This window comes from Melanerpes formicivorus, unplaced genomic scaffold, assembly GCF_026170545.1.
Source record: "Melanerpes formicivorus ecotype bairdi unplaced genomic scaffold, bMelFor1.0.p_v2 SCAF_8, whole genome shotgun sequence".
In the NCBI taxonomy this organism is placed as follows: Eukaryota; Metazoa; Chordata; class Aves; order Piciformes; family Picidae; genus Melanerpes; species Melanerpes formicivorus.
Genome location: NW_027142360.1, coordinates 3,465,367 through 3,487,606, shown reverse-complemented (window position 1 = coordinate 3,487,606; position 22,240 = coordinate 3,465,367). Strand labels below are relative to the sequence as shown.

General features: G+C 49.5%; 1 protein-coding gene across 1 annotated transcript; it reads left to right on the top strand.

Moving 5' to 3' along the window:
• The first annotated feature begins 1,417 nt into the window (after positions 1-1,417).
• Positions 1,418-20,572, top strand: ATP6V1E1 (ATPase H+ transporting V1 subunit E1). Its single transcript, XM_068141843.1, has 9 exons — positions 1,418-1,557; positions 7,098-7,163; positions 9,852-9,961; positions 11,146-11,212; positions 14,317-14,406; positions 16,246-16,314; positions 16,708-16,802; positions 17,611-17,698; positions 19,966-20,572. Exons 1-9 carry the CDS (start codon positions 1,525-1,527, stop codon positions 20,026-20,028), a joined length of 681 nt encoding a protein of 226 aa, XP_067997944.1. The 5' UTR covers positions 1,418-1,524; the 3' UTR covers positions 20,029-20,572.
• The last annotated feature ends 1,668 nt before the right edge of the window (positions 20,573-22,240 follow it).

Sequence of the window (22,240 nt, the reverse complement as noted above, 5' to 3'; positions counted from 1 at the left end):
CAGGGAGGTCATTCTGCCCCTGTACACTGCACTGCATAGGCTGCACCTCAAGTACTGTGTCCAGTTCTGGGCCCCTCAGTTTAGGAAGGAGGTTGACTTGCTGGAATGAGTCCAGAGAAGGGCAATAAAGTTGGTGAGGGGCTTGGAACACAGCCCTGTGAGGAGAGGCTGAGGGAGCTGGGGCTGCTTAGCCTGGAGAGGAGGAGACTCAGGGGTGACCTTATTGCTCTCTACAACTACCTGAAGGGAGGTTGTAGACAGGCAGAGGTTGGTCTCTTCTCCCAGGCAGCCAGTACCAGAACAAGAGGACACAGTCTCAGGCTGCGCCAGGGGAGGTTCAGGCTGGAGGTCAGGAGGAAGTTTTACACAGAGAGTGATTGCCCACTAGAATGTGCTGCCCAGGGAGGTGGTGGAATCACTATCACTGGAGGTGTTCAGGAGACTTGACAGAGTGCTTGGTTGCATGGGTTAGTTGATTAGGTGGTGTTGGATGATAGGTTGGACACGATGATCTTGAAGGTCTCTTCCAACCTGGTTTATTCTATTTCATTTCATTTCATTTCACTGTACTCCCTGCACACAGCAGCACCCCTGACCTCCTAACCTCCAAATGTGTACCCTTGAGGCTCACCAGCTGCACAGTGGAAGGCTGGGAGAGCCAGGTGGCCCTGCTACCCCAGACCAGCACGGGGTATCTGTCGCCTCTGCCACTGGAAGGAATCACAGAATCGGTTTGTTTGGAAAAGATCTTTATGATCATTGAGTCCAGCATGAGACCATGTCCCTAAGCACCACACCCACATCCCACCACATCCAGGTGCTTCCAGGGATGGTGCCATAACCCACTTCCCCGAGCAGCCTGTTCCAATGTTTTACAACACTTTTGATGGATAAATTTTTCTTAATGTCTAAGTTAAACCTCCTGTGGCACAATATAAGGCTGTTCCCTCTTACCTGGGAGAAGGGACTGACCCCCACCTCACTGCAACCTCCTTTTTGGGTAGCCGTGAAGAGGCTCAGTAACCCCAGATCCTTCAGTTGCTCATAACACTTGTTCTCTAGATCCCTCACCAGCTTCGCTGCCCTTTGAACACCCTCCAGCACCTCAAACTCCTGGTAGTGAGCGGCCCAAAACTGAATCCGGTGTTAGACTCACCAGGGCTGAGTACAGGAAGACGATCATTTCTCTACTCCGTCTGGCCACACTGATTCTGAAGCAAACATGGGAGACGCGAAGGCAGCCCTCCCATGCCGGGGCTGCCCCTTTCGTCGGCCATGGAGGGGACTACAAGCCAGAGCCGCCGCCGACCACAAGAGGGAAGGATGCCGCGCTCAAACACTCACCCACCCGCCCCCGTGACGTCAGCCACAGTGCAAGTTTCTATTGGTCCGGAGCAGCAGTGGGCGGGGCGTCGTGACGCAGAGGCGGAGGCAGCAGTCCGGCTGTGACCCGAACCGGATTTGATTCCTCTCGCTGTCGGCAACGGCCCCGGTCGCCTTCCCTCCGGCCCCACCACCGCCGCCATGGCTCTCAGCGATGCCGACGTGCAGAAGCAGGTACACCCGCGGGTTCTTGCCTGAACGCGCCACTGCAGCCCTGAAGCGGGCAGCATGGGGGCCCCGAGGCCTCCTCTAGGTCTGCCTCCTCCGCACTGCGCTGGGCCCGGCCGGGGCCGCGGGGAGCTGGGGGAGCGGACCCGGCGTGAGGGGAGAGGCGCTGTGGCGGCGGTGGCAGCTTGCAGGCAGCCTCCTTGCCCTGAGCCGTGCTAGGTGTGAGGCTCAGGTGTGCCGTTTGTCTGGTAAAAGGGCAGTTGGAACGGGAAGGATAGCGGCAGCTCTGCGCCCCGCCGCAGCCACCTGCGGCTGACTCACGTTTTAGCTGTTCGGTAGGGTCTCCTGCGCTGGAGCGGTGGCGTTCTGTGACAGCCAGGGTAGCGAAGGGGACCCTCCTTCTCAGGGAACCTTCGTGAGAAGGAGAAGTCCCTGAAGAAAGTGAATTTTCCCCTGGTGGGATTGGTTTGACACCCACTGGGAAAAAGTCTTGAACCATTTTGATGACATCTTATGCCAGATTATAGTGAAAGGGATCGTTGAGTGCTACTGCAGCCTGGAATTGCACTTGAAGGCAGGTAAATGCACTGCCCTCGAGAAGTACTGGCTTATTAGATGTTGCTCTCTAAGGATGTCCCTTCCTTTTTATTCTTACAGCTGCATTGCATCTAATTAGCTGTAAATTATCATTTGGCTAGGCTAGTCAGTATTCTGGGTTGCCCTTTTCACTTTAGTATCCCGAGCAGAATAGTGCAATCTGGGTTTTCTCTTGCAATGGAAACTTCCAACCCTGAGGTCTGACTGTGCAGACTGAGGCAGGACACTTTGTCCTTATTGACAATAAACACTGCCCTTGCCTAAAACAGCTGCTTTGAGCTGGTTTGAAGATGGCTTGCCACGTTAAAGACTGCGTGGATCCAGTCAGTGCTGGTCTGGGGAGTTTCCTGGAGGCGGTGATCAGATCAGCCAAGTTCCTTTTGTCCTTTGCATCTCAAGTGCTGGTGTCTCACTTTCTCATTCGGTAAACATAATCTCTTGGCAGGGAAGCATCACATTGAAAAGTCAAATCGGCAGGCTGAGTTGGTTTTTTTTCCCCCAAAAGAGGAATTGTGTCATTGCATTCATTTACCTACAAAGCTTGTTTGGTTTTCCTGCCTCTTCCATGAAGATAATAACAATAAAGCTGGCATTGGGGTGCTCTTGTTCAGCCACCATGGGCCTGAACTTCAAAGGTTAGTTCAGAATCACAGAACATTAGGGGCTGGAAGGGACCTGGAAAGCGTATCCAGTCCAACCCCCCTCCCAGAACAGGATCACCTGTATGAGACCACACAGGAATGCATCCATGTGGGTTTGGAATATCTCCAGAGAGGGAAACTCCACAGGCCCCCTGGGCAGCCTGTTCCAGGGCTCTGTCACCCTCACAGGGGAAAAAAATGTTTGCTCATGTTTCCATGGAACTTCCTATGGCTCAACTTCCACCCAGTGCCCCTTGTCCTGTCACAGGGCATCACTGAGCAGAGCCTGGCTCCAGGATCAGTTGATATACTAAACATGCAATGCAAATAGTATTTCACATCTGCAACTTGCCTGTCACTGTTTTATACTCCTCACCTGTTATAAACTGCTTTATCCTCCTGTGAGCCTGTTAGCAGGAAAGGAGAATGCTGCTGGTGGCATGACAGTTCTGCATGTGTACAAATCCAGCTGCTCCTCTGAACTCTTAACTATTTGCCACGGTGTTATCAATGATTTTCACTTTGAAAAGCATTTCTAGTTAAGACTTTTTCCCATTGATAGACTTGATTGCTTTCCTCTGTCCAAAGTGTTTAAGAGATGGTTCCATCTGCTCTGCCTTCTAGCTCAGGCCAGTTTAACACATGAAACTTCCCATGGAAAGGATAATCTCATTGCTCTTTCTTTCTACAGGAAACACTGCCCTGCCAGTCTTAACTTAACTTAGGCTCAATCTCTCATTTAAAAATACATAACTTTGTCTTTGCAACTAAAAGCTAATCCTGCTCACAGATGTGCCAGTCCTGTGTGAGTAGGATCTGTTAATTTCCATGAAAAGCAAAAAGAGATTTCAGTACAAGAGGTTCTGAAGGACATAAAGCTGTTGAGCCCCACTGCCTTGCTTCCCTCTTATTCCTCTTCATTACTCAGAGGACACTTCTTGAACACTCAGAACTATTTGAAGTGCTTTTCCAATCTTCAGAAACCAAACCAAAGTGCAGGAAGTGACTCAGTAGTATCAGGGTTACCACTTCTGTCCAAGAGCTCTTAGTCTCCTCCAACAGTAGGCTACTTAGCAAAATAAGTCCCTTATTTTATATGTCCCTCTTGGGGTTTTTCTCTGGCATGCAGGTAGATCTTAAAGCTTGGTTTAACCAGTTATCACATGAGCATGGTAGGAAACTGGCACTGCCCTTGGAAGTGTTATAGACTAGGATGAAAAGGAAAATGGTTGATTTGCTTTTGAGGGTGTAGATAGTGTTCATTTCTTCCACTGCATGTGCTTAAAAGCATCCACTTGCCTGGTCACTTCTGGTTTTTCATCTATCTGGGTGTTGTGTCTGGTCTCACTGCTCATATTGGTACCTTTTTCACCTCTTTAAAATATTTCATTGTAACACAGGGTTGTATAAATGGAATCTTTGGTGCAGGTTTATCCAGACCAAGGTTGTCTCCTCCACTAAGTGCAAGCAAAAACAATCAGTATGTTTTCCACTCAAGTATATGATCCATTCTCTCTGCCCCTTGAAAATACTCTGCTAGTTTGGTTGGGCCTAAGTCATAGAATCACAGAATCAGTAAGGTTGGAAAAGGCCTCAAAGATCTTCAAGTCCAACCTGTTGCCCAAGACCTCATGACTACTAAACCATAGTATCATAGTATCAGTCAGGGTTGGAAGGGACCACAAGGATCATCTAGTTCCAATCCCCCTGCCATGGGCAGGGACACCCCACACTAGATCAGCCTGCCCAGAGCCTCAGCCAGCCTGGGCTTAAACACCTCCAGGGACAGGGCCCCAACCACCTCCCTGGACAACCCATTCCAGGGCTTCACCACTCTCATGGGGAAGAACTTCCTCCTCACCTCCAGCCTGAATCTCCCCACCTCCAGCTTCATTCCATTCCCCCTAGTCCTATCACTCCCTGAGATCCTGAGCAGTCCCTCCCCAGCCTTCCTGTAGCCCCCTTCAGATACTAGAAGGCCACAATGAGGTCACCTGGGAGCCTTCTCTTCTGCAGACTGAACAGCCCCAACTCCTTCAGTCTGTCCTCACAGGAGAGGTGCTCCAGCCCTCTGCTCATCCTCCTGCCCCTTCTCTGGACACCTTCCAGCACCTCCACATCCCTCTTGTAATAGGGGCTCCAGAACTGGACACAGTACTCCAGGTGGGGTCTCACCAGAGCTGGGCAGAGGGGGAGAATTGCCTCCCTTGCCCTGCTGGCCACACTTCTCCTGATGCAGCCCAGGATCTGATTGGCTTTGTGGGCTGCAAGTGCACACTGAGAGCTCCTGTTGAGCTTCTCCTCCCCCAGCACCCCCAAGTCTCTCTCCTCAGGGCTGCTTTCCAGCCAGTCCCTGCCCAGCCTGGATTTGTGCCTGGGATTGCCTCGACCCAGCTGCAGGACCCTGCCCTTGCTCTTGTTGAACCTCATGAGGTTGGCTTGTGCCCACCTCTCCAGCCTGTCCAGGTCCCTCTGGATGGCCTCCCTTCCCTCCAGCCTGTCTGCTGCACCACACAGCTTGGTGTCATCAGCAAACTTGCTGAGGGTGCACTCAATGCCATGTCCATGGCACCCACAAAGATGTTGAACAAGACAGGTCCCAGGACTGATCCCTGATCCCATGGCACCAAGTGCCACATCCAGTCCCCTCTTGAACACCTCCAGGGGCAGTCCTTATGGTGTGCCCCTAATGTGACCTTAATCTTGGGGCTGGTCACAGAAAGGCACGTGATAAAGAGGCAGCACTTGGTGTCATTGCTTTGCTGGCATTTAAGCTGTTGGACTGATGCTTCATTGTGTTCTGAGGTGGCTTTAAAGAGGTTCCCATAAGTAGAATGTGTTAGTGCATACCAGGCTCTGAGCAGCATGTGATAGACTTCATGTGGTCTAGAGGAACTAGCACTTCTGTCTCTCTCTCTCCTACTTCAGCTCCTCCAAACTGAGTACTTTATAAAGTTACATGGAGCATTTTTTTAATGACCTTGTAAGTCTTTACAGAATTTATAGCTTCCTTCCCCACCCCCCCAAGAAAGACTACTCAGATGTGTAAAGGAACTTCTGATGTTACAGATCCCTTTGCTTTCCTTCCCTGGTCACCTAGTGTGGAAGGTCTAGGTTCATGCAGATGCCAGCTGTAGAGCAGGGACTTCTATGATCATCTCTTATGTTTTCTGTAAACAGCACAGAACCTCAACAGACCACTCTAACATGTGAGGAGTTTGGGTTGCTCTGTTTGGTTATTTTGCTAATCATGGAGAGGGGAAAAAAGGTGTTCTCATTAGTGAAGAAAAAGGATACATCTACTGTGGTTTGGTTTGGTTGGGGTTTTTTTATGTAGTTGCATATCCAATGTATGTTCTTCTAATGGCAGCTACTGGAACAGCATTATCCAGAGAGATCTTTTGAAATCCTAATTTCAGTGTAATCTTTGTTAAGATGGACTGAGTCTTTGACCTGTGTGTGGAAAAACATTACAGAATCACAGAATTGTCAGGGTTGGAAGTGACCTCAAGCATTATCCAGTTCCAACCCCCCTGCCATGGGCAGGGACACCTCACACTACAGCAGCTTGCTCACAGCCACATCCAGCCTGGCTGCAAACACCTCCAGGCAGGAGGCTTCCACCATCTCCCTGGGCAACCTGTGCCAGGCTCTCACCACCCTCATGGGGAACAACTTCTTCCTGACATCCAGTCTGAATCTACCCATTTCTAGTTTTGCTCCATCCCCCCAGTCCTGTCCCTCCCTGACACCCTCAAAAGTCCCTCCCCAGCTTTCTTGTAGCCCCCTTCAGATACTGGAAGGCCCCATGAAGGTTTCCTTGGAGCCTTCTCTTCTCCAGACTGAACAACCCCAACTCTCTCAGTCTGTCCTCACAGCAGAGCAGCTCCAGCCCTCTGCTCATCCCTGTGGCCCTTCTCTGGACACCTTCCAGCACCTCCATAATAGGGGCTCCAGAACTGGTTATAGTGCCCCAGGTGGGGTCTCACCAGAGCTGAGCAGAGGGGGAGAATCATTTCCCTGGCCCTGCTGACCACACTTCTCTAGATGCAGCCCAGGATGTGATTGGCCTTCTGGGCTGCAAGTGCCCACTGCTGGCTCCTGTTAAACTTCTCATCCACTGGCACCCCAAGTCCTTTTGTTCAGAGCTGATCTCAGGGCAGTCACTGCCCAGCCTCTTTTGGTGCAAATGTCTATGAATTAGCAAATGGGTATGAAGTGGCTTACTGCACAAATGAGGAATAAATGCATACTTCCTGCCATCAAAGTTCTTGCTAACAGAAAGTATTTTTGTCTGTCTTGTTGCAGATCAAGCATATGATGGCTTTCATTGAGCAGGAAGCCAATGAAAAGGCTGAAGAAATAGATGCAAAGGTAAAAATGGAAGTTCAATGTCAGTAAGTGCCAAAGGGGGGAGGGGGGGAAGTGCAAAAAGTGTCATTGTGTCTAACCTCCTGCTGTGATAGTTGCAGTCAGAGCAGTCCTGGAGCCCTTTAAGCTACAACTTATTCACATTATTACCTAGTGAAAAAATTGTGCTGTCAAATGGAGTTCAAATCTGGTAGGCTTTGACAAATTAAATCAGATTTGGGCTGCTTTTTGGCCAAAGTTTTCCCAGTGGTTCTTGAATACAAATGTATTTGTGTGCAAGCTCACTCCTGTTCTCTAAGCAGCCAGGAGAGCTGGGTGGTAAAGTGAGCAAATGGAGTGGATTAAGTGGAGCACATTCTCCCACCTCCTGTACACAACTTGATGTCACTGAGGATTAAAGGAGTCCTCTCCCTAAGTAAGTCTGCTAGGGTTTGTCATCAGCTGCTGAGGCTTCACTTTCATTTTGGCTTGGTTTGCATAGTGTGTCAGGCAGAAACATTTAGCTGTAAGTTAAAGCATTCATATTGGAATCAGAGAATTGTCAAGTTTGGGAGGGACCCAAGGGATCATCTAGTTCCAACCCCCCTGCCCTGGGCAGTGACACCTCACACCAGATCAGCTTAGTAGTCTTGCACAAGGATTTATGCATGTGCCTAAATGATACAAGAGGAAAGTTAAACTGGTTGGTTAAAGTTGGTTTGTAAGCTGGGCCCCTGGCTGGGGCTAAAGCTGGGCCCCTGGCTGGGGCTAAAGCTGGGCCCCTGGCTGGGGCTAAAGCTGGGCCCCTGGCTGGGGCTAAAGCTGGGCCCCTGGCTGGGGCTAAAGCTGGGCCCCTGGCTGGGCCCTGCAGACTTACTTCTAGCTATGAGTGAGTAGGTATCCTAGGGAACTAAACCATGTATTTATGTTTAAGGCATGAGCTGAGTTACTTGGAGAATTCTGCACTCAGGTTAAGCCACCAGAGACTAGTTTTAAGACTAACCTAGTGATACAATGCAGATGTTGACCAAAGAAGCAGTGATGGTACCTTGCAACCACAACAATCTGCATTGTAGCAGTACTGAAATACCTTGCTGATATTGGACTCAGCTTGTGTATTGCTAATAATATTTAATCACAGAATCACAAAGTGTTAGGGGTTGAAAGGGACCTCAAAAGATCCTTGAGTCCAAACTCCCTGCCAGAGCAGGATCACCTAGAACAGACCACACAGGGACATATCCAGGTGGGTTTTGAGTGTCTTCAGAGCAGGAGACTCTACAACCTCTCTGGGCAGCCTGCTCCAAAGCTCTGTAACTCTCAACAAGTTTTTGCTCCTGTTTACTTGGAGCCTGTTGTGCTTCAGTTTGCACCCGTTGGCCCTTGTCCTGCCAGGGGCCATCACTGAGATGTGATGTTCAGTCCCTTAAACTTTTGGAACTGCACAAATATTTGATCAGTACTAAAGCAGATCTTCCTGATGATCTGCAAACAGAAGTCAGAAGCTGAGATTGGCTTCACAGAATTAACCAGGCTGGAAAAGACCTCTGAGATCATCAAGTCCAACCTCTTACCCAACACCATCTAATCAACTAAACTATGGCTCCAGGGACAGTGACTTCACCACCTCCCTGGGCAGCCCATGCCAATGGCCAACCACTCTTCTAACATTTCTTCCTAACATCCAGCCTAAACCTCCCCTGGTGCAGCTTGAGACTGTGGCCTCTTGTTCTGGTGCTGGTTGCCTGGGAGATGACACCAACCCCCACCTGCCTACAACCTCCCTTCAGGGAGTTGTATACAGCAAGAAGGTCTCCCCTGAGCCTCCTCTTCTCCAGGCTAAACACCCCCAGCTCCCTCAGCCTCTCCACATAGGGCAAAGCAGCAAAGCAAGCTGCAAACTACAGGGTGGAAGCCTCGTGTTAAATCCTGTTCAATGTCTGGCACAGCCTGGGTAGATCCAACCATGCCACACCAATCCTGCCACCCCTCTGAGGTGGAAGCCACAGAGGAACACAGCCCACTCAAAGCCCTTCACTGGGAAATCTGCTGAGTTCCCTGCCCTCTCTGAAGCAGTCAAGTGCTCTTCCCAGGGGACTTCATTTCTGTGGGATTCTGCTTTCAGACAGTGTTCAAGCAGCTCCTAGGCTCCAATGACCACTCTGGTTCAGATACACTTCTCAGGTAGAAACAGGAAAATCCATCATGTCTTTTCCCATGCTGCCTGGCCAGGCTTTATAAGAAAGGTAATAGCTATAGTGTCACTGTCTTTGTGTGAGAATTGCTTTGATTGATGTTGGGGGCACCCAGGGGCTGGGTAGCTTGTTTTAACTAGAATCTCTTGTGGCCAGGCAAGAAACCACTTCTACACAAGTCAGACCTGAAGCTCAGACAAAATGAGTTTTGATTAACAGCATAGAAGATGTAAATGTGGTGATTCTGTGCCTGCAGTGTGAATACCACATGAAAATGTGTCAGCCCATTGGTAAACTCAGCTGTACCTTAGTTAGCAGGGCTCTAGCTCAGCAGAGCCCAGCCCAAGCTGCCTGGGGCTGGGGTACTGGTGAAAAGGTTTTGTTCCTGTGGAGCTGTGCATTGTGTTGTCCTAGCTTGTCTGTGATGTGCTCTGAAAGCATGGCTGTTTCATTTTGGTTCTGTGTTTTTCAGCCCATGGAATCAGTTTCCACTTCAGTTATTTAATTTTTACTGTAGGCAGAAGAAGAATTCAACATCGAGAAGGGTCGCCTTGTTCAGACCCAGAGGCTGAAGATCATGGAGTACTATGAAAAGAAGGAGAAACAAATTGAGCAGCAGAAGAAAATGTAAGTTTGTGAGGTTTAGAAGGCTGAGTTCAGGGCCTGAGCTCTCATTTGATTGCTGAAACTCATGGAGTGGCGTGAAAAGGAGGAGAGACAAACTGAGCAGCCACAGAGAATGGAAGTTTGTGAGGTTCAGAAGGCTGAGTTCAGAGCCTGAGCTCTCATTTGATTGCTGAAAATCATGGAGTGGTGTGAAAAGGAGGAGAAACAAACTGAGCAGCAGAAGAGAATGGAAGTTTGTGAGGTTTAGAAGGCTGAGTTCAGGGCCTGAGCTCTCATTTGGTTGCTGAAAATCATGGAGTGGTGTGAAAAGGAGGAGAAACAAACTGAGCAGAAACAGAAAATGGAAGTTTCTGAAGTTCAGAAGGCTGAGTTCAGGGCCTGAGCTCTCATTTTGTTGCTCATCTTAAACAAAACTTTTGCCCTGGTAAACTGTAGCAAAGATATGTAGTTCCAGCCATGAGTTCTATTCTGGGGAGGTGGGGGAAGAAATTGGCCCAGCTGAGCTCCAGGAATATGACTGTTAGTAAATGTGGAGAGTGAATCTCATCTTTCCTTACGTACTTAACACCTGGAACTCTATCCTGGTTTGTTAACACTGGGGCAGATGAGGCTCAGTTTTGGTGGGTGTTTACTGAAGGATATGGTACTGCATTGTAATCATTTATGCAAACCTCAGGACCAGATGCAAACAGGATAGCAGGCTATGCTGTTAGATATTGTATTGCTCACTGGATGTTAGGGGTTGGAAGGGACCTCCAGAGGTCATCCAGTCCAACCCCCCTGCCAGAGCAGGACCAGAGAATCCAGCACAGGTCACACAGGAACACATCCAGACAGGGCTGGAAAGGCTCCAGAGAGGGAGACTCCACAACCTCTCTGGGCAGCCTGCTCCAGTGCTCTGGGACCCTCACAGTGCAGAAGTTCCTCCTCATGTTGAGGTGGAACCTCCTGTGCTGGAGTTTCCATCCATTGCCCCTTGTCCTATCCCAGGGCACAAGTGAGCAGAGGCTGTCCCTGTCCCTTCCTTCCTGACCCCCAGCCCTCAGCTATTGATAGACATTGATCAGCTCCCTTCTCAGTCTGCTCCTTTCTCTGTTAACTTGTAAATGTGAAGCATGTAGTTAAATGTTGCAGTTCGTCTCAGACTCTAATGGAGTAATTCAATTTTATCACACACCTTGCAGTCAGATGTCCAACCTGATGAATCAAGCAAGACTGAAGGTCCTCAAAGCAAGAGATGACCTTATTGCAGTGAGTATCTCTGTAGCAGATGCAGAGGTTCTGTTTCTGCTGTTAGAAAATGTTCTAGGCCATTCTCTAAAGAAAAGGATGATTTGTGATTGAGGGATGCTTGCTTCAGCATACCAAAATGGTTTACCCAGCTGCTCTGAAAAGACACTCAGGATTTAGTCCAGCTTCACTCATCTCCTTTAGCACAGTCTCTGTTACCTTCTCCTTTAGGTAAGTACAGTTCCCTGCCAGGAGTATTGCAGACAGTAGTTTATCTATCATGTGGACAATATTTTGGGATCAGTCCTGGGACCTGTCTTGTTCAACATCTTTGTGGGTGCCATGGACAGTGGCACTGAGTGCACCCTCAGCAAGTTTGCTGACGACACCAAGCTGTGTGGTGCAGCAGACAGGCTGGAGGGAAGGGAGGCCATCCAGAGGGACCTGGACAGGCTGGGCACAAGCCAACCTCATGAGCTTCAACAAGAGCAAGGGCAGGATCCTGCAGCTGGGTCGAGGCAATCCCAGGCACAAATCCAGGCTGGGCAGGGACTGGCTGGAAAGCAGCCCTGAGGAGAGAGACTTGGGGGTGCTGGGGGAGGAGAAGCTCAACAGGAGCTCTCAGTGTGCACTTGCAGCCCAGAAAGCCAATCAGATCCTGGGCTGCATCAGGAGAAGTGTGGCCAGCAGGGCAAGGGAGGTGATTCTCCCCCTCTGCTCAGCTCTGGTGAGACCCCACCTGAAGTACTGCCTCCAGTTCTGGAGCCCCTATTGCAAGAGGGATGTGGAGGTGCTGGAAGGTGTCCAGAGAAGGGCCACGAGGATGCTCAGAGGGCTGGAGCACCTCTCCTGTGAGGACAGACTGAAGGAGTTGGGGCTGTTCAGTCTGGAGAAGAGAAGGCTCCCAGGTGACCTCATTGTGGCCTTCCAGGATCTGAAGGGGGCTCCAGGAAGGCTGGGGAGGGACTGCTCAGGATCTCAGGTAGTGATAGGACTAGGGGGAATGGAATGAAGCTGGAGGTGGGGAGATTAAGGCTGGAGGGGAGGAGGAAGTTCTTCCCCATGAGAGTGGTGAAGCCCTGCAATGGGTTGTCCAGGGAGGTGGTTGGGGCCCTGTCCCTGGAGGTGTTTAAGCCCAGGCTGGATGAGGCTGTGGCCAGCCTGATGTAGTGTGGGGTGTCCCTGCCCATGGCAGGGGGGTTGGAACTGGATGATCCTTGTGGTCCCTTCCAACCCTGACTGATACTATGATACTATTTTGTTTCTTGAAAGAGCAGCATCTCTCCCTTGAGTGCTGCTTGACTGAGGCAGCATTTGTTCAATAAAGCTGGCATGGCTTAAGCAAGGAGGGCTTAAAATGCCACTAACTGGATTTTTCTATCTCCTTTAGTGGCCCCTAGTACACAAAAATGTTTGGCTTTTTGTTCTGGTAGGTGACCAAGCTGTGTGTTGATGTACAGGGTGAGTAATTGTTTATCAGAGCAGGCTACACTTAACCTTAGCTCAGTCTTACTCCATGGGATGCAAGATCAACATGGTATGTCCTCATTTTGCTCATTGCAGAGCTTGCAGGTTTCCTGTTACCTCAGAGCCCCTCAGAATCAGTTTGAGTGTTCCCATTCTGCTAGGTGGTGCTGTTGAGCTGTTGGAAAAGCTGCAAGACCTGTAGCAGTCAAGTAAAAAAAACCCCAAAGGATAATGTTCTAGTGGATGCCCCCTTGGAAAAGGAGAGCTAGCAGAAAGACAGTCACCAGTGTATTGGTTCTTTAAGCCCTAGTTTCAGCCTTCAGATTGTATTCACAGAGAGCAGTAAGGTGGGTGGCTGAAGAGCTAACTCTATTGTGATAGTCTCTGCTGGGTAATCTCTTCCTCTTTTATCAGCTGACTCACCCTCATGCTTCTGAGTAATGCATAACACTCTTCCTCATTTTAAAGCATTTAAAGTCATGTGTTGCCAGCTCTTTCTTCCCTTATCAGATTGCCAGTCTCTTCCATGAGCAGGGGAGATAAGCAGTTGCAGAAGTGCTGTGTTACTCCACTGCAGAGATGCCATTCAGTTGTGATAGTCTCCTATCCTACTACTGCCTGGGTTAAATTTAAAAGAAGATGCATTCTTCTTCTGAAGCACTGTGAGGCAGGCCAGTAAAGGAAGGCTTATACCAAATCACACCACTTCTTTATCTGAAGTGACTGTGATGAGTCAGTTCTTAGGGCCTGTTTGTGTTGACTCAAACTTTTTACCATTTCAGTCCCATTTGGTACTGACTTGCTGAGAAAAGAGGATAAGATCCATCTACTTCAAACTAAAAATAAGCTCTGGCTTGCAAATGTTGGCTTGCATTTGCTTGCAATTCAGAAGTGGCCTTCCAGTGTCTGAAGGGGGCTACAAGAAAGCTGGGGAGGGACTTTTGAGGGTGCCAGGGAGTGATGGGAGTGATAGGACTGGGGGGAATAGAGCAAAGATAGAAATGGGTAGATTCAGATTGGGTGTCAGGAAGAAGTTGTTCCCCATGAGGGTGGTGAGAGCCTGGCACAGGTTGCCCAGGGAGGTGGTGGAAGCCTCCTGCCTGGAGGTGTTTGCAGCCAGGCTGGATGTGGCTGTGAGCAAGCTGCTGTAGTGTGAGGTGTCCCTGGGCATGGCAGGGGGGTTGGAACTGATCCTTGGGGTCCCTTCCAACCCAACCCATTCTGTGATTCTGTGAGAGATACCTAACCTGAATCTTTTTGTGATAAAAACATAGATTGGATTTCTTTCCTTGAGCACAAAGCTGAAAGGTTTGCTTTGGATGACTTTATTGCATTACATTAGGTAATGATTCACAACATAGTTTAAGTCTGAATTCAAAGTACTGTCCTCTTACTGCTGAGGTCTCCCCATGTCATGAAAAGGGGATTGCTGTCAGGTTAGAATGGGATCAGATCAGGGCAGGGAGAAGGGAGCTGCTGGGAAGGGGACAGTGTGCCATGCACAGAGATGAAGGTCTAGCTCAGCTGAGCACCAGCTGGAGTGTACATTTACATGTTGGCAGGGTGTGATAGCTATAATAGGAGTACAGAAAGTTGGTAGGCATGAAACCAAATGCCAAACAGATGGGCTCTGCTGATCTGATTTCTTCTGAATGCAGGATCTGCTGAATGAGGCCAAGCAGAGACTTGCCAAGGTGGTGAAGGATGCTGCCAGGTACCAGACATTGCTGGATGGACTAGTTCTACAGGTGACTATTTCAAGTGTAAACAATAGATGGTAGCAGCTGTATCCTCCTGGGTGTCTTGCTTCCCAAGTAGCCTCCTGGGAGTTACAGTTGCATTGGGGTCTGGATCAAATATTGCTGTGTGATCTTTGAGCTTTAAACATCACTTCTATACCTTTCAGTCTCAGATTCTGAACAGATTAGGTAGCAGCTTATTTTGAGCTGTAAACCCCAATGTGCCCTTGCACCAGTTTCATTATGAGATGCCTACATACACCCTGTAACATGCATGTCTAGGATTCACACTGCTTCAAGCCTCTCTGATAATCAGTGTTTGACACAAGGTGTTTCTCCAAATCCAGAATTCAAGAGTTTTCTGCTTTTAAAATCATTTTGGTGCTTGGAACTGAGAGGTCCTGACACTGAATTTACTGTTGTGTGCCATGTGCTTGTGACAGGCATCCAAAGCAGAAACTAAAGCTTTGCTCGCCTGGAACACCATTCTCCAGCCCCAGAAATGAACAGCTGAAAATCCAGTACTGGCCAAGGTCAGCTGTGTGACCAGTGGTGCCACCCCCTGGTGTGACTTGGTGCTCTTACTGGAATCTCAAACCAGCTTTCCTGTCCGCAGTTTGACAGCAGAGTTTCCTAGCAGTGTTTCCTGCCAGCTTGGGATTTCAGTGCAGTGTTGTTTCCATGTCCTGCCTGTACATCAAGCAGAGCTGTCTCATTTTCACAAGGTGCCATGTCTGTCTTGGCTCATGAAATCTGATGCAGGGAGGGTTCTGTACTCATCACTAGTCACAGCTGGGCTAGGTGATCATTGTAGGTCTCTTCCAGCTGGAACTAAACCCATTCTATCCTCTCTCATGTACTACTGTAGGAACTTGTTGTGGGTTGAGGCTTATGTCCTACCCATAATAGATGATTCCTCCAGAGGGTACAAGGAGCTGAACAGTCCAGCCCAGTGGGTGGACACAGGAAATTGTTATTCCTTTCCCACAATGCCTCCCTCTCCCCTTTTATAAGGGAACAGCACAAGCTGTCCCTTTTCCTCCTCCCTCCCTCTCACCCTTCCTGGCTCCCTTCTTTGCTATGTCTGGCAGTAGAGCCTGGAGTGACCTGACTGGGGCCTGGAGCTGGCAAGCTGAATTTTAAGTGTGTCACTCAGGTTTGATAGGGGGCAGGGGGGTAGAGAGGCATTGGGGGGGGGGGGACACATTAGAGGCCCGGGGCTTTGGCCTGGTTTGAGGGAGGTTGTATGAAGCTTTGGCCTAAGGAGGTTCTTTGGTAACCATGGCTGTGATGGGCTGCAAAGCTTTTTGTGTTGTATATGCTTTGCACTGTAATCTGTAGTTATGACTAGCATTTCAGTTCTATCCAGTCCTGAGGGGAGTGCTTAACTCCTTTGAGAAGGGTTAAAGAGCTCTGTCTCACTCCTTAAAGAGAGACAGAGCTGCAAGGAAGGAGTAGTTAGAAGAGACATCAGAAACAACTGTGTGTCTTCTTCAAGAGCCGCATAGGAGCGTGTCAGCTTGTCTGCATGCTCAGCCTACTTAAGCAGCAGGGATCCTTATGTATGTAAATTGTATGGGCACCTCAGTGCTATGGTACATGTGTTGAGCTGCACTTGAGTTCCAAACCTGAAGCTGGCAAAGAAACACATCAGCCATGGTTGTAGGCTCTTGCTGAGACATTGGTGCTGTCCTTTCAGAACGAGGTGGACTTGAGAGCAAAGGACTAAATAAGAGAGGCCTATATTGGCAGGTTTGAAGTTTCAGGCTCCTTTCCTTTCTTGGGGGTTAAATAATTTCAAGACAAGTAAAATGCTGACTTTCTGCTGCTGTCATGCTTCTTGTGCAGGGATTCTACCAGCTGCTGGAGCCCAGGATAGTTGTTCGCTGCCGGAAACAGGATCTCCCTATGGTTAAGGTGAGAGCCCTGGAACAGTTTGACAGTATCCTGCTCTCAAAGGCTGGGACCTAACTGCAAGTGTTTGCTGCTCAGATCCCATCTGTGTGACAGGAAAACAAGCTAACAAGCTTTGCTTGCTGCACTTGTGCAAGAGAACAAGTCTGCTGTTCCAGTTGGGGATCCTTTGCTTGACTGGATATTACCTGGGAAGCTTGAGACATCCTTACAATGTTATTCTTAACAACAGGGTTTGGCTCATCCTGAAGTACATTTGAAAGACATAATGAAATACATCTGCCCAATTAAAGGCCTCAATCCTTTCATTTTGTGGCTACAAATGACTGAGTGGCCAAACTCCAGTGGTATGTGAGCATTTGTCAGTGCTAACTGGAGGTTTATCTCCTCTCCTAGGCTGCTGTGCAGAAGAGCATTCCCATCTACAAAAGTGCCACAAAAAGGGATGTGGATGTTCACATCGACCAGGACAGCTTCCTGCCAGAGGAAATGTAAGGAAAATGGGAGTTTCTTATACAGAGCACTAAACTCATGCAAGTTTCCAAGCCACTGCTCCTACAAGAACAACGTCAGAATATTCCACATGCAAGAGCATAGGATCTTAGAATGGTCTGGGTTGGAAGGGACCCCCAAAGGTCATCCAGTCCAAGCCCCTCTGCAGTCAGCAGGGACATCCTCAGCTAAATCAGGATGCCCAGAGCCCTGTCCAGCCTCACCTCGAGTATCTCCAGGGATGGGACCCCAATCACCTCCCTGGGCAACCTGTTTCTTGGGCTGGGGGTATTCAGCCTGGAGAAGAGAAGGCTCCAGGGAGATGTAATTGCCACCTTCCAGTACCTGAAGGGGGCTATGAGAAGGATGGAAAGAGACTGCTTACAAAGGGCTGCAGTGATAGGACAAGAGGCAATGACTTCAAACTAGAGAAGAGCAGATTTAGACTGGATGTTAGGAGCAAAGTTCTGAACCATGAGGGCAGCAGAATGCTGGAACAGGTTATCCAGGCAGGTGGTTGAGGCACCTGGAGATGTTCAAGGTGAGGCTGGATAGGGCTTTGGGCAGCCTGACCTAGTGGAGGACATCCCTGCTGAGTGCAGAGGGGGTTTGGCCTGGCTGACTTTACAGGTCCCTTCCAACCCAGAGCATTCTGTGATCAAAAAGAAGTTTGGTTTTTAAAACTCCCAAAATCTTCTCTTGCTTGCCTTGTTAGCCCTGATACAGGAGAACTACTCTGCCACATTCTGACTTGGAGATGTACCACCCACTTAATGGACTTCTTTCCTTCTGTCTCCCCCTTTCTAGTGCTGGAGGTGTTGAGATCTATAACAGTGATGGGAAAATCAAGGTTTCCAATACCCTGGAAAGTCGGCTGGACCTCGTAGCCCAGCAGGTGAGTGACTCCAGCAGCCCAGGTGAGCAGGATGTCATGAACTTGTTTTCATCTTGTGATTAACTCCTATTGTTCCCAGTGTGGTAACTGTCACAGGAGTGTGTGGGGCCAAAAAGTTAGTTTTGATTGGAGTGAAGCAAATGTTACCTACTGCTGGTGCTTCTCTGCAGCAGAGGTGGCTTTTCCCTGGGTGCTGCCTTTTGTGTTAAGCATGAGCACAGAACTCACAATTCTCACTCAAAAGACTTGTTATGAGGACACTGCAGTCAAGATACTGAAATCACAGTATCACAGTATAACTAGGGTTGGAAGAGACCTCGAGGATCATCGAGTCCAACCTATCAACACAGACTCCATGACTAGACCATGGCACCAAGTGCCACATCCAGTCCCCTCTTGAACACCTCCAGGGATGGGGACTCCACCACCTCCCTGGGCAGCACATTCCGATGACCAACAACTCTCTCTGTGAAGAACTTTCTCCTCACCTCGAGTCTAAACCTCCCCTGGCACAGCTTGAGACTGTGTCCTCTTGTTCTGGTGCTGGTTGCCTGGGAGAAGAGACCAACCCCTTCCTGGCTACAACCACCTTTCAGGTAGTTGTAGAGGGCAATGAGGTCACCCCTGAGCCTCCTCTTCTCCAGGCTAAGCAACCCCAGCTCCCTCAGCCTCTCCTCACAGGGCTGTGCTCAAGGCCTCTCCCCAGCCTTGCTGCCCTTCTCTGGACACATTCAAGTGTTTCGATGTCCTTCTTAAACTGAGGAGCCCAGAACTGGACACAGGACTCAAGGTGTGGCCTAACCAGTGTTGAGTACAGGGCACAATGACTTCCCTGCTCCTGCTGGCCACACTATTCCTAATGCAGGCCAGGATGCTATTGGCCCTCTTGGCCACCTGGGCACACTGCTGGCTCATATTCAGGCAGCTGTCAATCAGCACCTCCAGGTCCCTCTCTGTTTGGGAGCTCTCAGCCACTCTGACCCCAGCCTGTAGCTCTGCATGGGGTTGTTGTGGCCAAAGTGCAGCCCCTGGCACTTGGACTTGTTGAATGCCATCCCATTGGACTCTGCCCATCTGTCCAGTCGGTCGAGGTCCCTCTGCAGAGCCTTTCCACCCTCTAACTGACCAACATCTGCTCCTAACTTGGTGTCATCTGCAAACTTGCTGATGACTGACTCGACCCCCTCATCCAGATCATAAATGAAGATGTTAAAGAGCACAGGGCCCAGCACTGATCCCTGGGGCACACCACTGGTGCCTGGCAGCCAGCTGAATGTGGCACCATTCACCACCACTCTCTGGGCTCGGCCCTCCAGCCAGTTCCTAACCCAGCACAGAGTGTAGTGGTCCAAGCCACGAGGCTTGGATGCTGAGGCTGACTTGAACTCCTTAAGCTAGCCTGTGGTAGTTTCAGGCTAGGCCTTTAAAATTGTGTTACAGATTTTGAGCAGAAAAGTAGAAGAATGTAAAGCACTGTTGGGTGTGAAAAGGAAACCTAAAGACAATTCTGAACACTTTCATTGGAGAGAGATCTGCTGTAGGACTGCTTGTACCAAAATATTCTGGGGGCTTCTCATCTCTGCTCCCTTCGTGCTCTGAAGGGAGACAAATCTGCTTCTGCCTGACCTTGGCTGCATTGTTTTGGTGAAGTCTAACAACTACTTTTTCTCTGCTCCTTTCTCCCTTTTGGACAGGGGGTGAGGGGGCGGAGGGACAGCTCTCCTGGTCTCTAACCAAGGGGTTCTTGTGGTGTTAATTGTAACTATGGTAAATCCTGGACACTTTGTACATACTCCTTGCAGTGCATTGAGGATTGTGGTTTTGCCTGTAAATACAGCTTCCATTTGCTTCCAGCTGAGCTGGCCTGGCAAAGTTCATGCTGGGGGGGAATCTCAACCCACTACATAGCCTTAGCACTGGAAACTTTAGCTGAAACCTGTTATAGACCTTGCTCTGGGCAGCCTGATCTAGTGTGGGGTGTCCCTGCCCATGGCAGGGGGGTTGGAACTAGATGATCCTTGTGGTCCCTTCCAACCCTGACAGATACTATGACACCCTAGTGGGCAAAACCTAGCGCTGGCCTCTCTTTCCTATGCTGCAGTCCTCTAAGTCTAGAGGGCAGGTGGTGATGTGTGATCAGGTAAAGGCTTCAGAACACTCAAATGGATGGGCTTGTTAAATCCACACCCTAGCCTAGGCAGCACACAGTGCCTGCAGTGGCAATTGGGCTGTCCATTGTGTGTAACCAATGTACTCTTTCTTGACAGATGATGCCAGAAATCAGAGTGGCTCTCTTTGGTGCTAATGCCAACAGGAAGTTTTTGGACTAAGACTCTCTGAGGGAAGGTGGGAATCTGTTCCACTGCCATGCTGAAGGGGATGCAAAAGCATCTGCTGGTTTGGAATCTGGAGATGTAACATACCTTGTCACCTACTGTCTGTTCTTCAATGGAATAACTTTGCATACCTGCTGTGCTTAGTCTCTCCACTTGTGGCTAGAAAGTGTTGCTTGAAGGATGTGAAGACATGCATATTCATCCAGCAGTGACACGAGGAGGTGTGGGGGCTTTCCTTGCAATGCTGTAGCTCTCTAAAGACAAGTGCTTCTTTCAGGGCCACTCTCTTTGCTTTGGCCACATCTCTTTTCAAGTTGTTTAATCTGTGAAGTAAATTCCTAGGCTGCCCCTGGGAAATCCCTTTCCAGTTAAGGTCTTCAGTGTTAGAGAAGGCATGCATTCCTTCCCAGGGGCAGCAGTTAAATTCATGTTCCTTGGTCAGGCATTCTTCTGTTCTGTACATGTGATTTGAAAAGGACAAAAAGAGCCTGAGCCTGTACCACATTATTTATTGAAATAAAATTGTGTGTGTGTGAAATTCTTTGTAGCTTCTCTGGGGGGGATGGGCAGCAGCTCGTGAAAAGAGGGCTTGGGTGGGTATCACACAGTATCACAGTCTCACAGTATAACTTAGGTTGGAAAGGACCTCGAGGATCATTGAGTCCAACCTATCCACACAGACCCCATGACTAGACCATGGCACCAAGTGCCACATCCAATCCCCTCTTGAACACCTCCAGGGACGGTGACTCCACCACCTCCCCGGGCAACCCGTTCCAATGACGAACGCCTCGCTTGGTGAAGAACTTTCTCCTCACCTCGAGTCTAAACCTCCCCTGGTGCAGCTTGAGACTGTGTCCTCTTGTTCTGGTGCTGGTTGCCTGGGAGAAGAGGCCAACCCCTTCCCAGCCACAACCACCCTTCAGGTAGTTGTAGAGGGCAATGAGGTCACCCCTGAGCCTCCTCTTCTCCAGGCTAAACAATCCCAGCTCCCTCAGCCTCTCCTCACAGGGCTGTGCTCAAGGCCTCTCCCCAGCCTTGTTGCCCTTCTCTGGACACCTTCAAGTGTTTTGATGTCCTTCTTAAACTGAGGGGCCCAGAACTGGACACAGGACTCAAGGTGTGGCCTAAGCAGTGCAGAGTACAGGGGCACAATGACCTCCCTGCTCCTGCTGGCTACCCTATTCCTAATGCAGGCCAGGATGCCATTGGCCCTCTTGGCCGCCTGGGCACACTGCTGGCTCATATTCAGGTGGCTGTCGATCAGCACCCCCAGGTCCCTCTCTGTTTGGCAGCTCTCAGCCACTCTGACCCCAGCCTGTAGCTCTGCATGGGGTTGCCGTAGCCAAAGTGCAGCACTCAGCACTTGGACTTGTTGAATGCCATCCCACGTGAGGTGGTATAAGGCCTCACTGCTTGAGGGATGTGTGTAATACCTGTGCTGTGAAGCCAGAATCCAAGGGCCTGGAGTGCTGTCAAAGCTATTTGCTTGACTAACAGTAGGTTGTATGCAAGCCTTTGGAACAGGGCTCTAGGATAAGCTTCACTCTTATCATAGAATCAGTAAGGTTGGAAAAGATTATCAAGTCCAACCTGTCACCCAACACCTCATGACTGACTAAACCATGGTTTCAAGTGCCATGGGCAGTCCCCTTTTGAACACCTCCAGGGGTGGTGACTCCACCACCTCCCTGGGCAGCACGTTCCCATGGCCAATAACTTCCTACAAAAGAGGTCAGGAGTTTTGCTCCCTCAGTCTCTGGCGGGAGAGGAGTAGAGTGACACAACCATGCCACTTAAATGCAGCAAATGTAATCTCTTTCAGGGGACAGCTTTGTTGCTCCTATGCAGGAGACCCAAACCACAGTCAGCTGCTGCTCCTCAGCTCCTCTCCCTGTCGTTGGGAGCTGTTAACTTGAGTAATGGTAACACAACTCCATTCATGATCGAACTTGTGAAGTTACACTAGCAGTTCCTTCTCCTTTGCTTCTGCAGGAAAGGCTAGTGTTGCTGTGAGACAAAGGGCTTCTTTGTGTAAGTTCTGGTGGTCTGCTGCTTTTGTGAAGGCCTCAAGGCTTTCACACATCCAGGTCCTGTGCAGCTTTGACCAGCAAAATAAGGACTCTGACTGTGGAGCTCAGAGTGGTAGACACTGGAATTGCTGTTTTATATCTTCCCATGCAGAAAAGAGGGAGAGAGAGTTGCT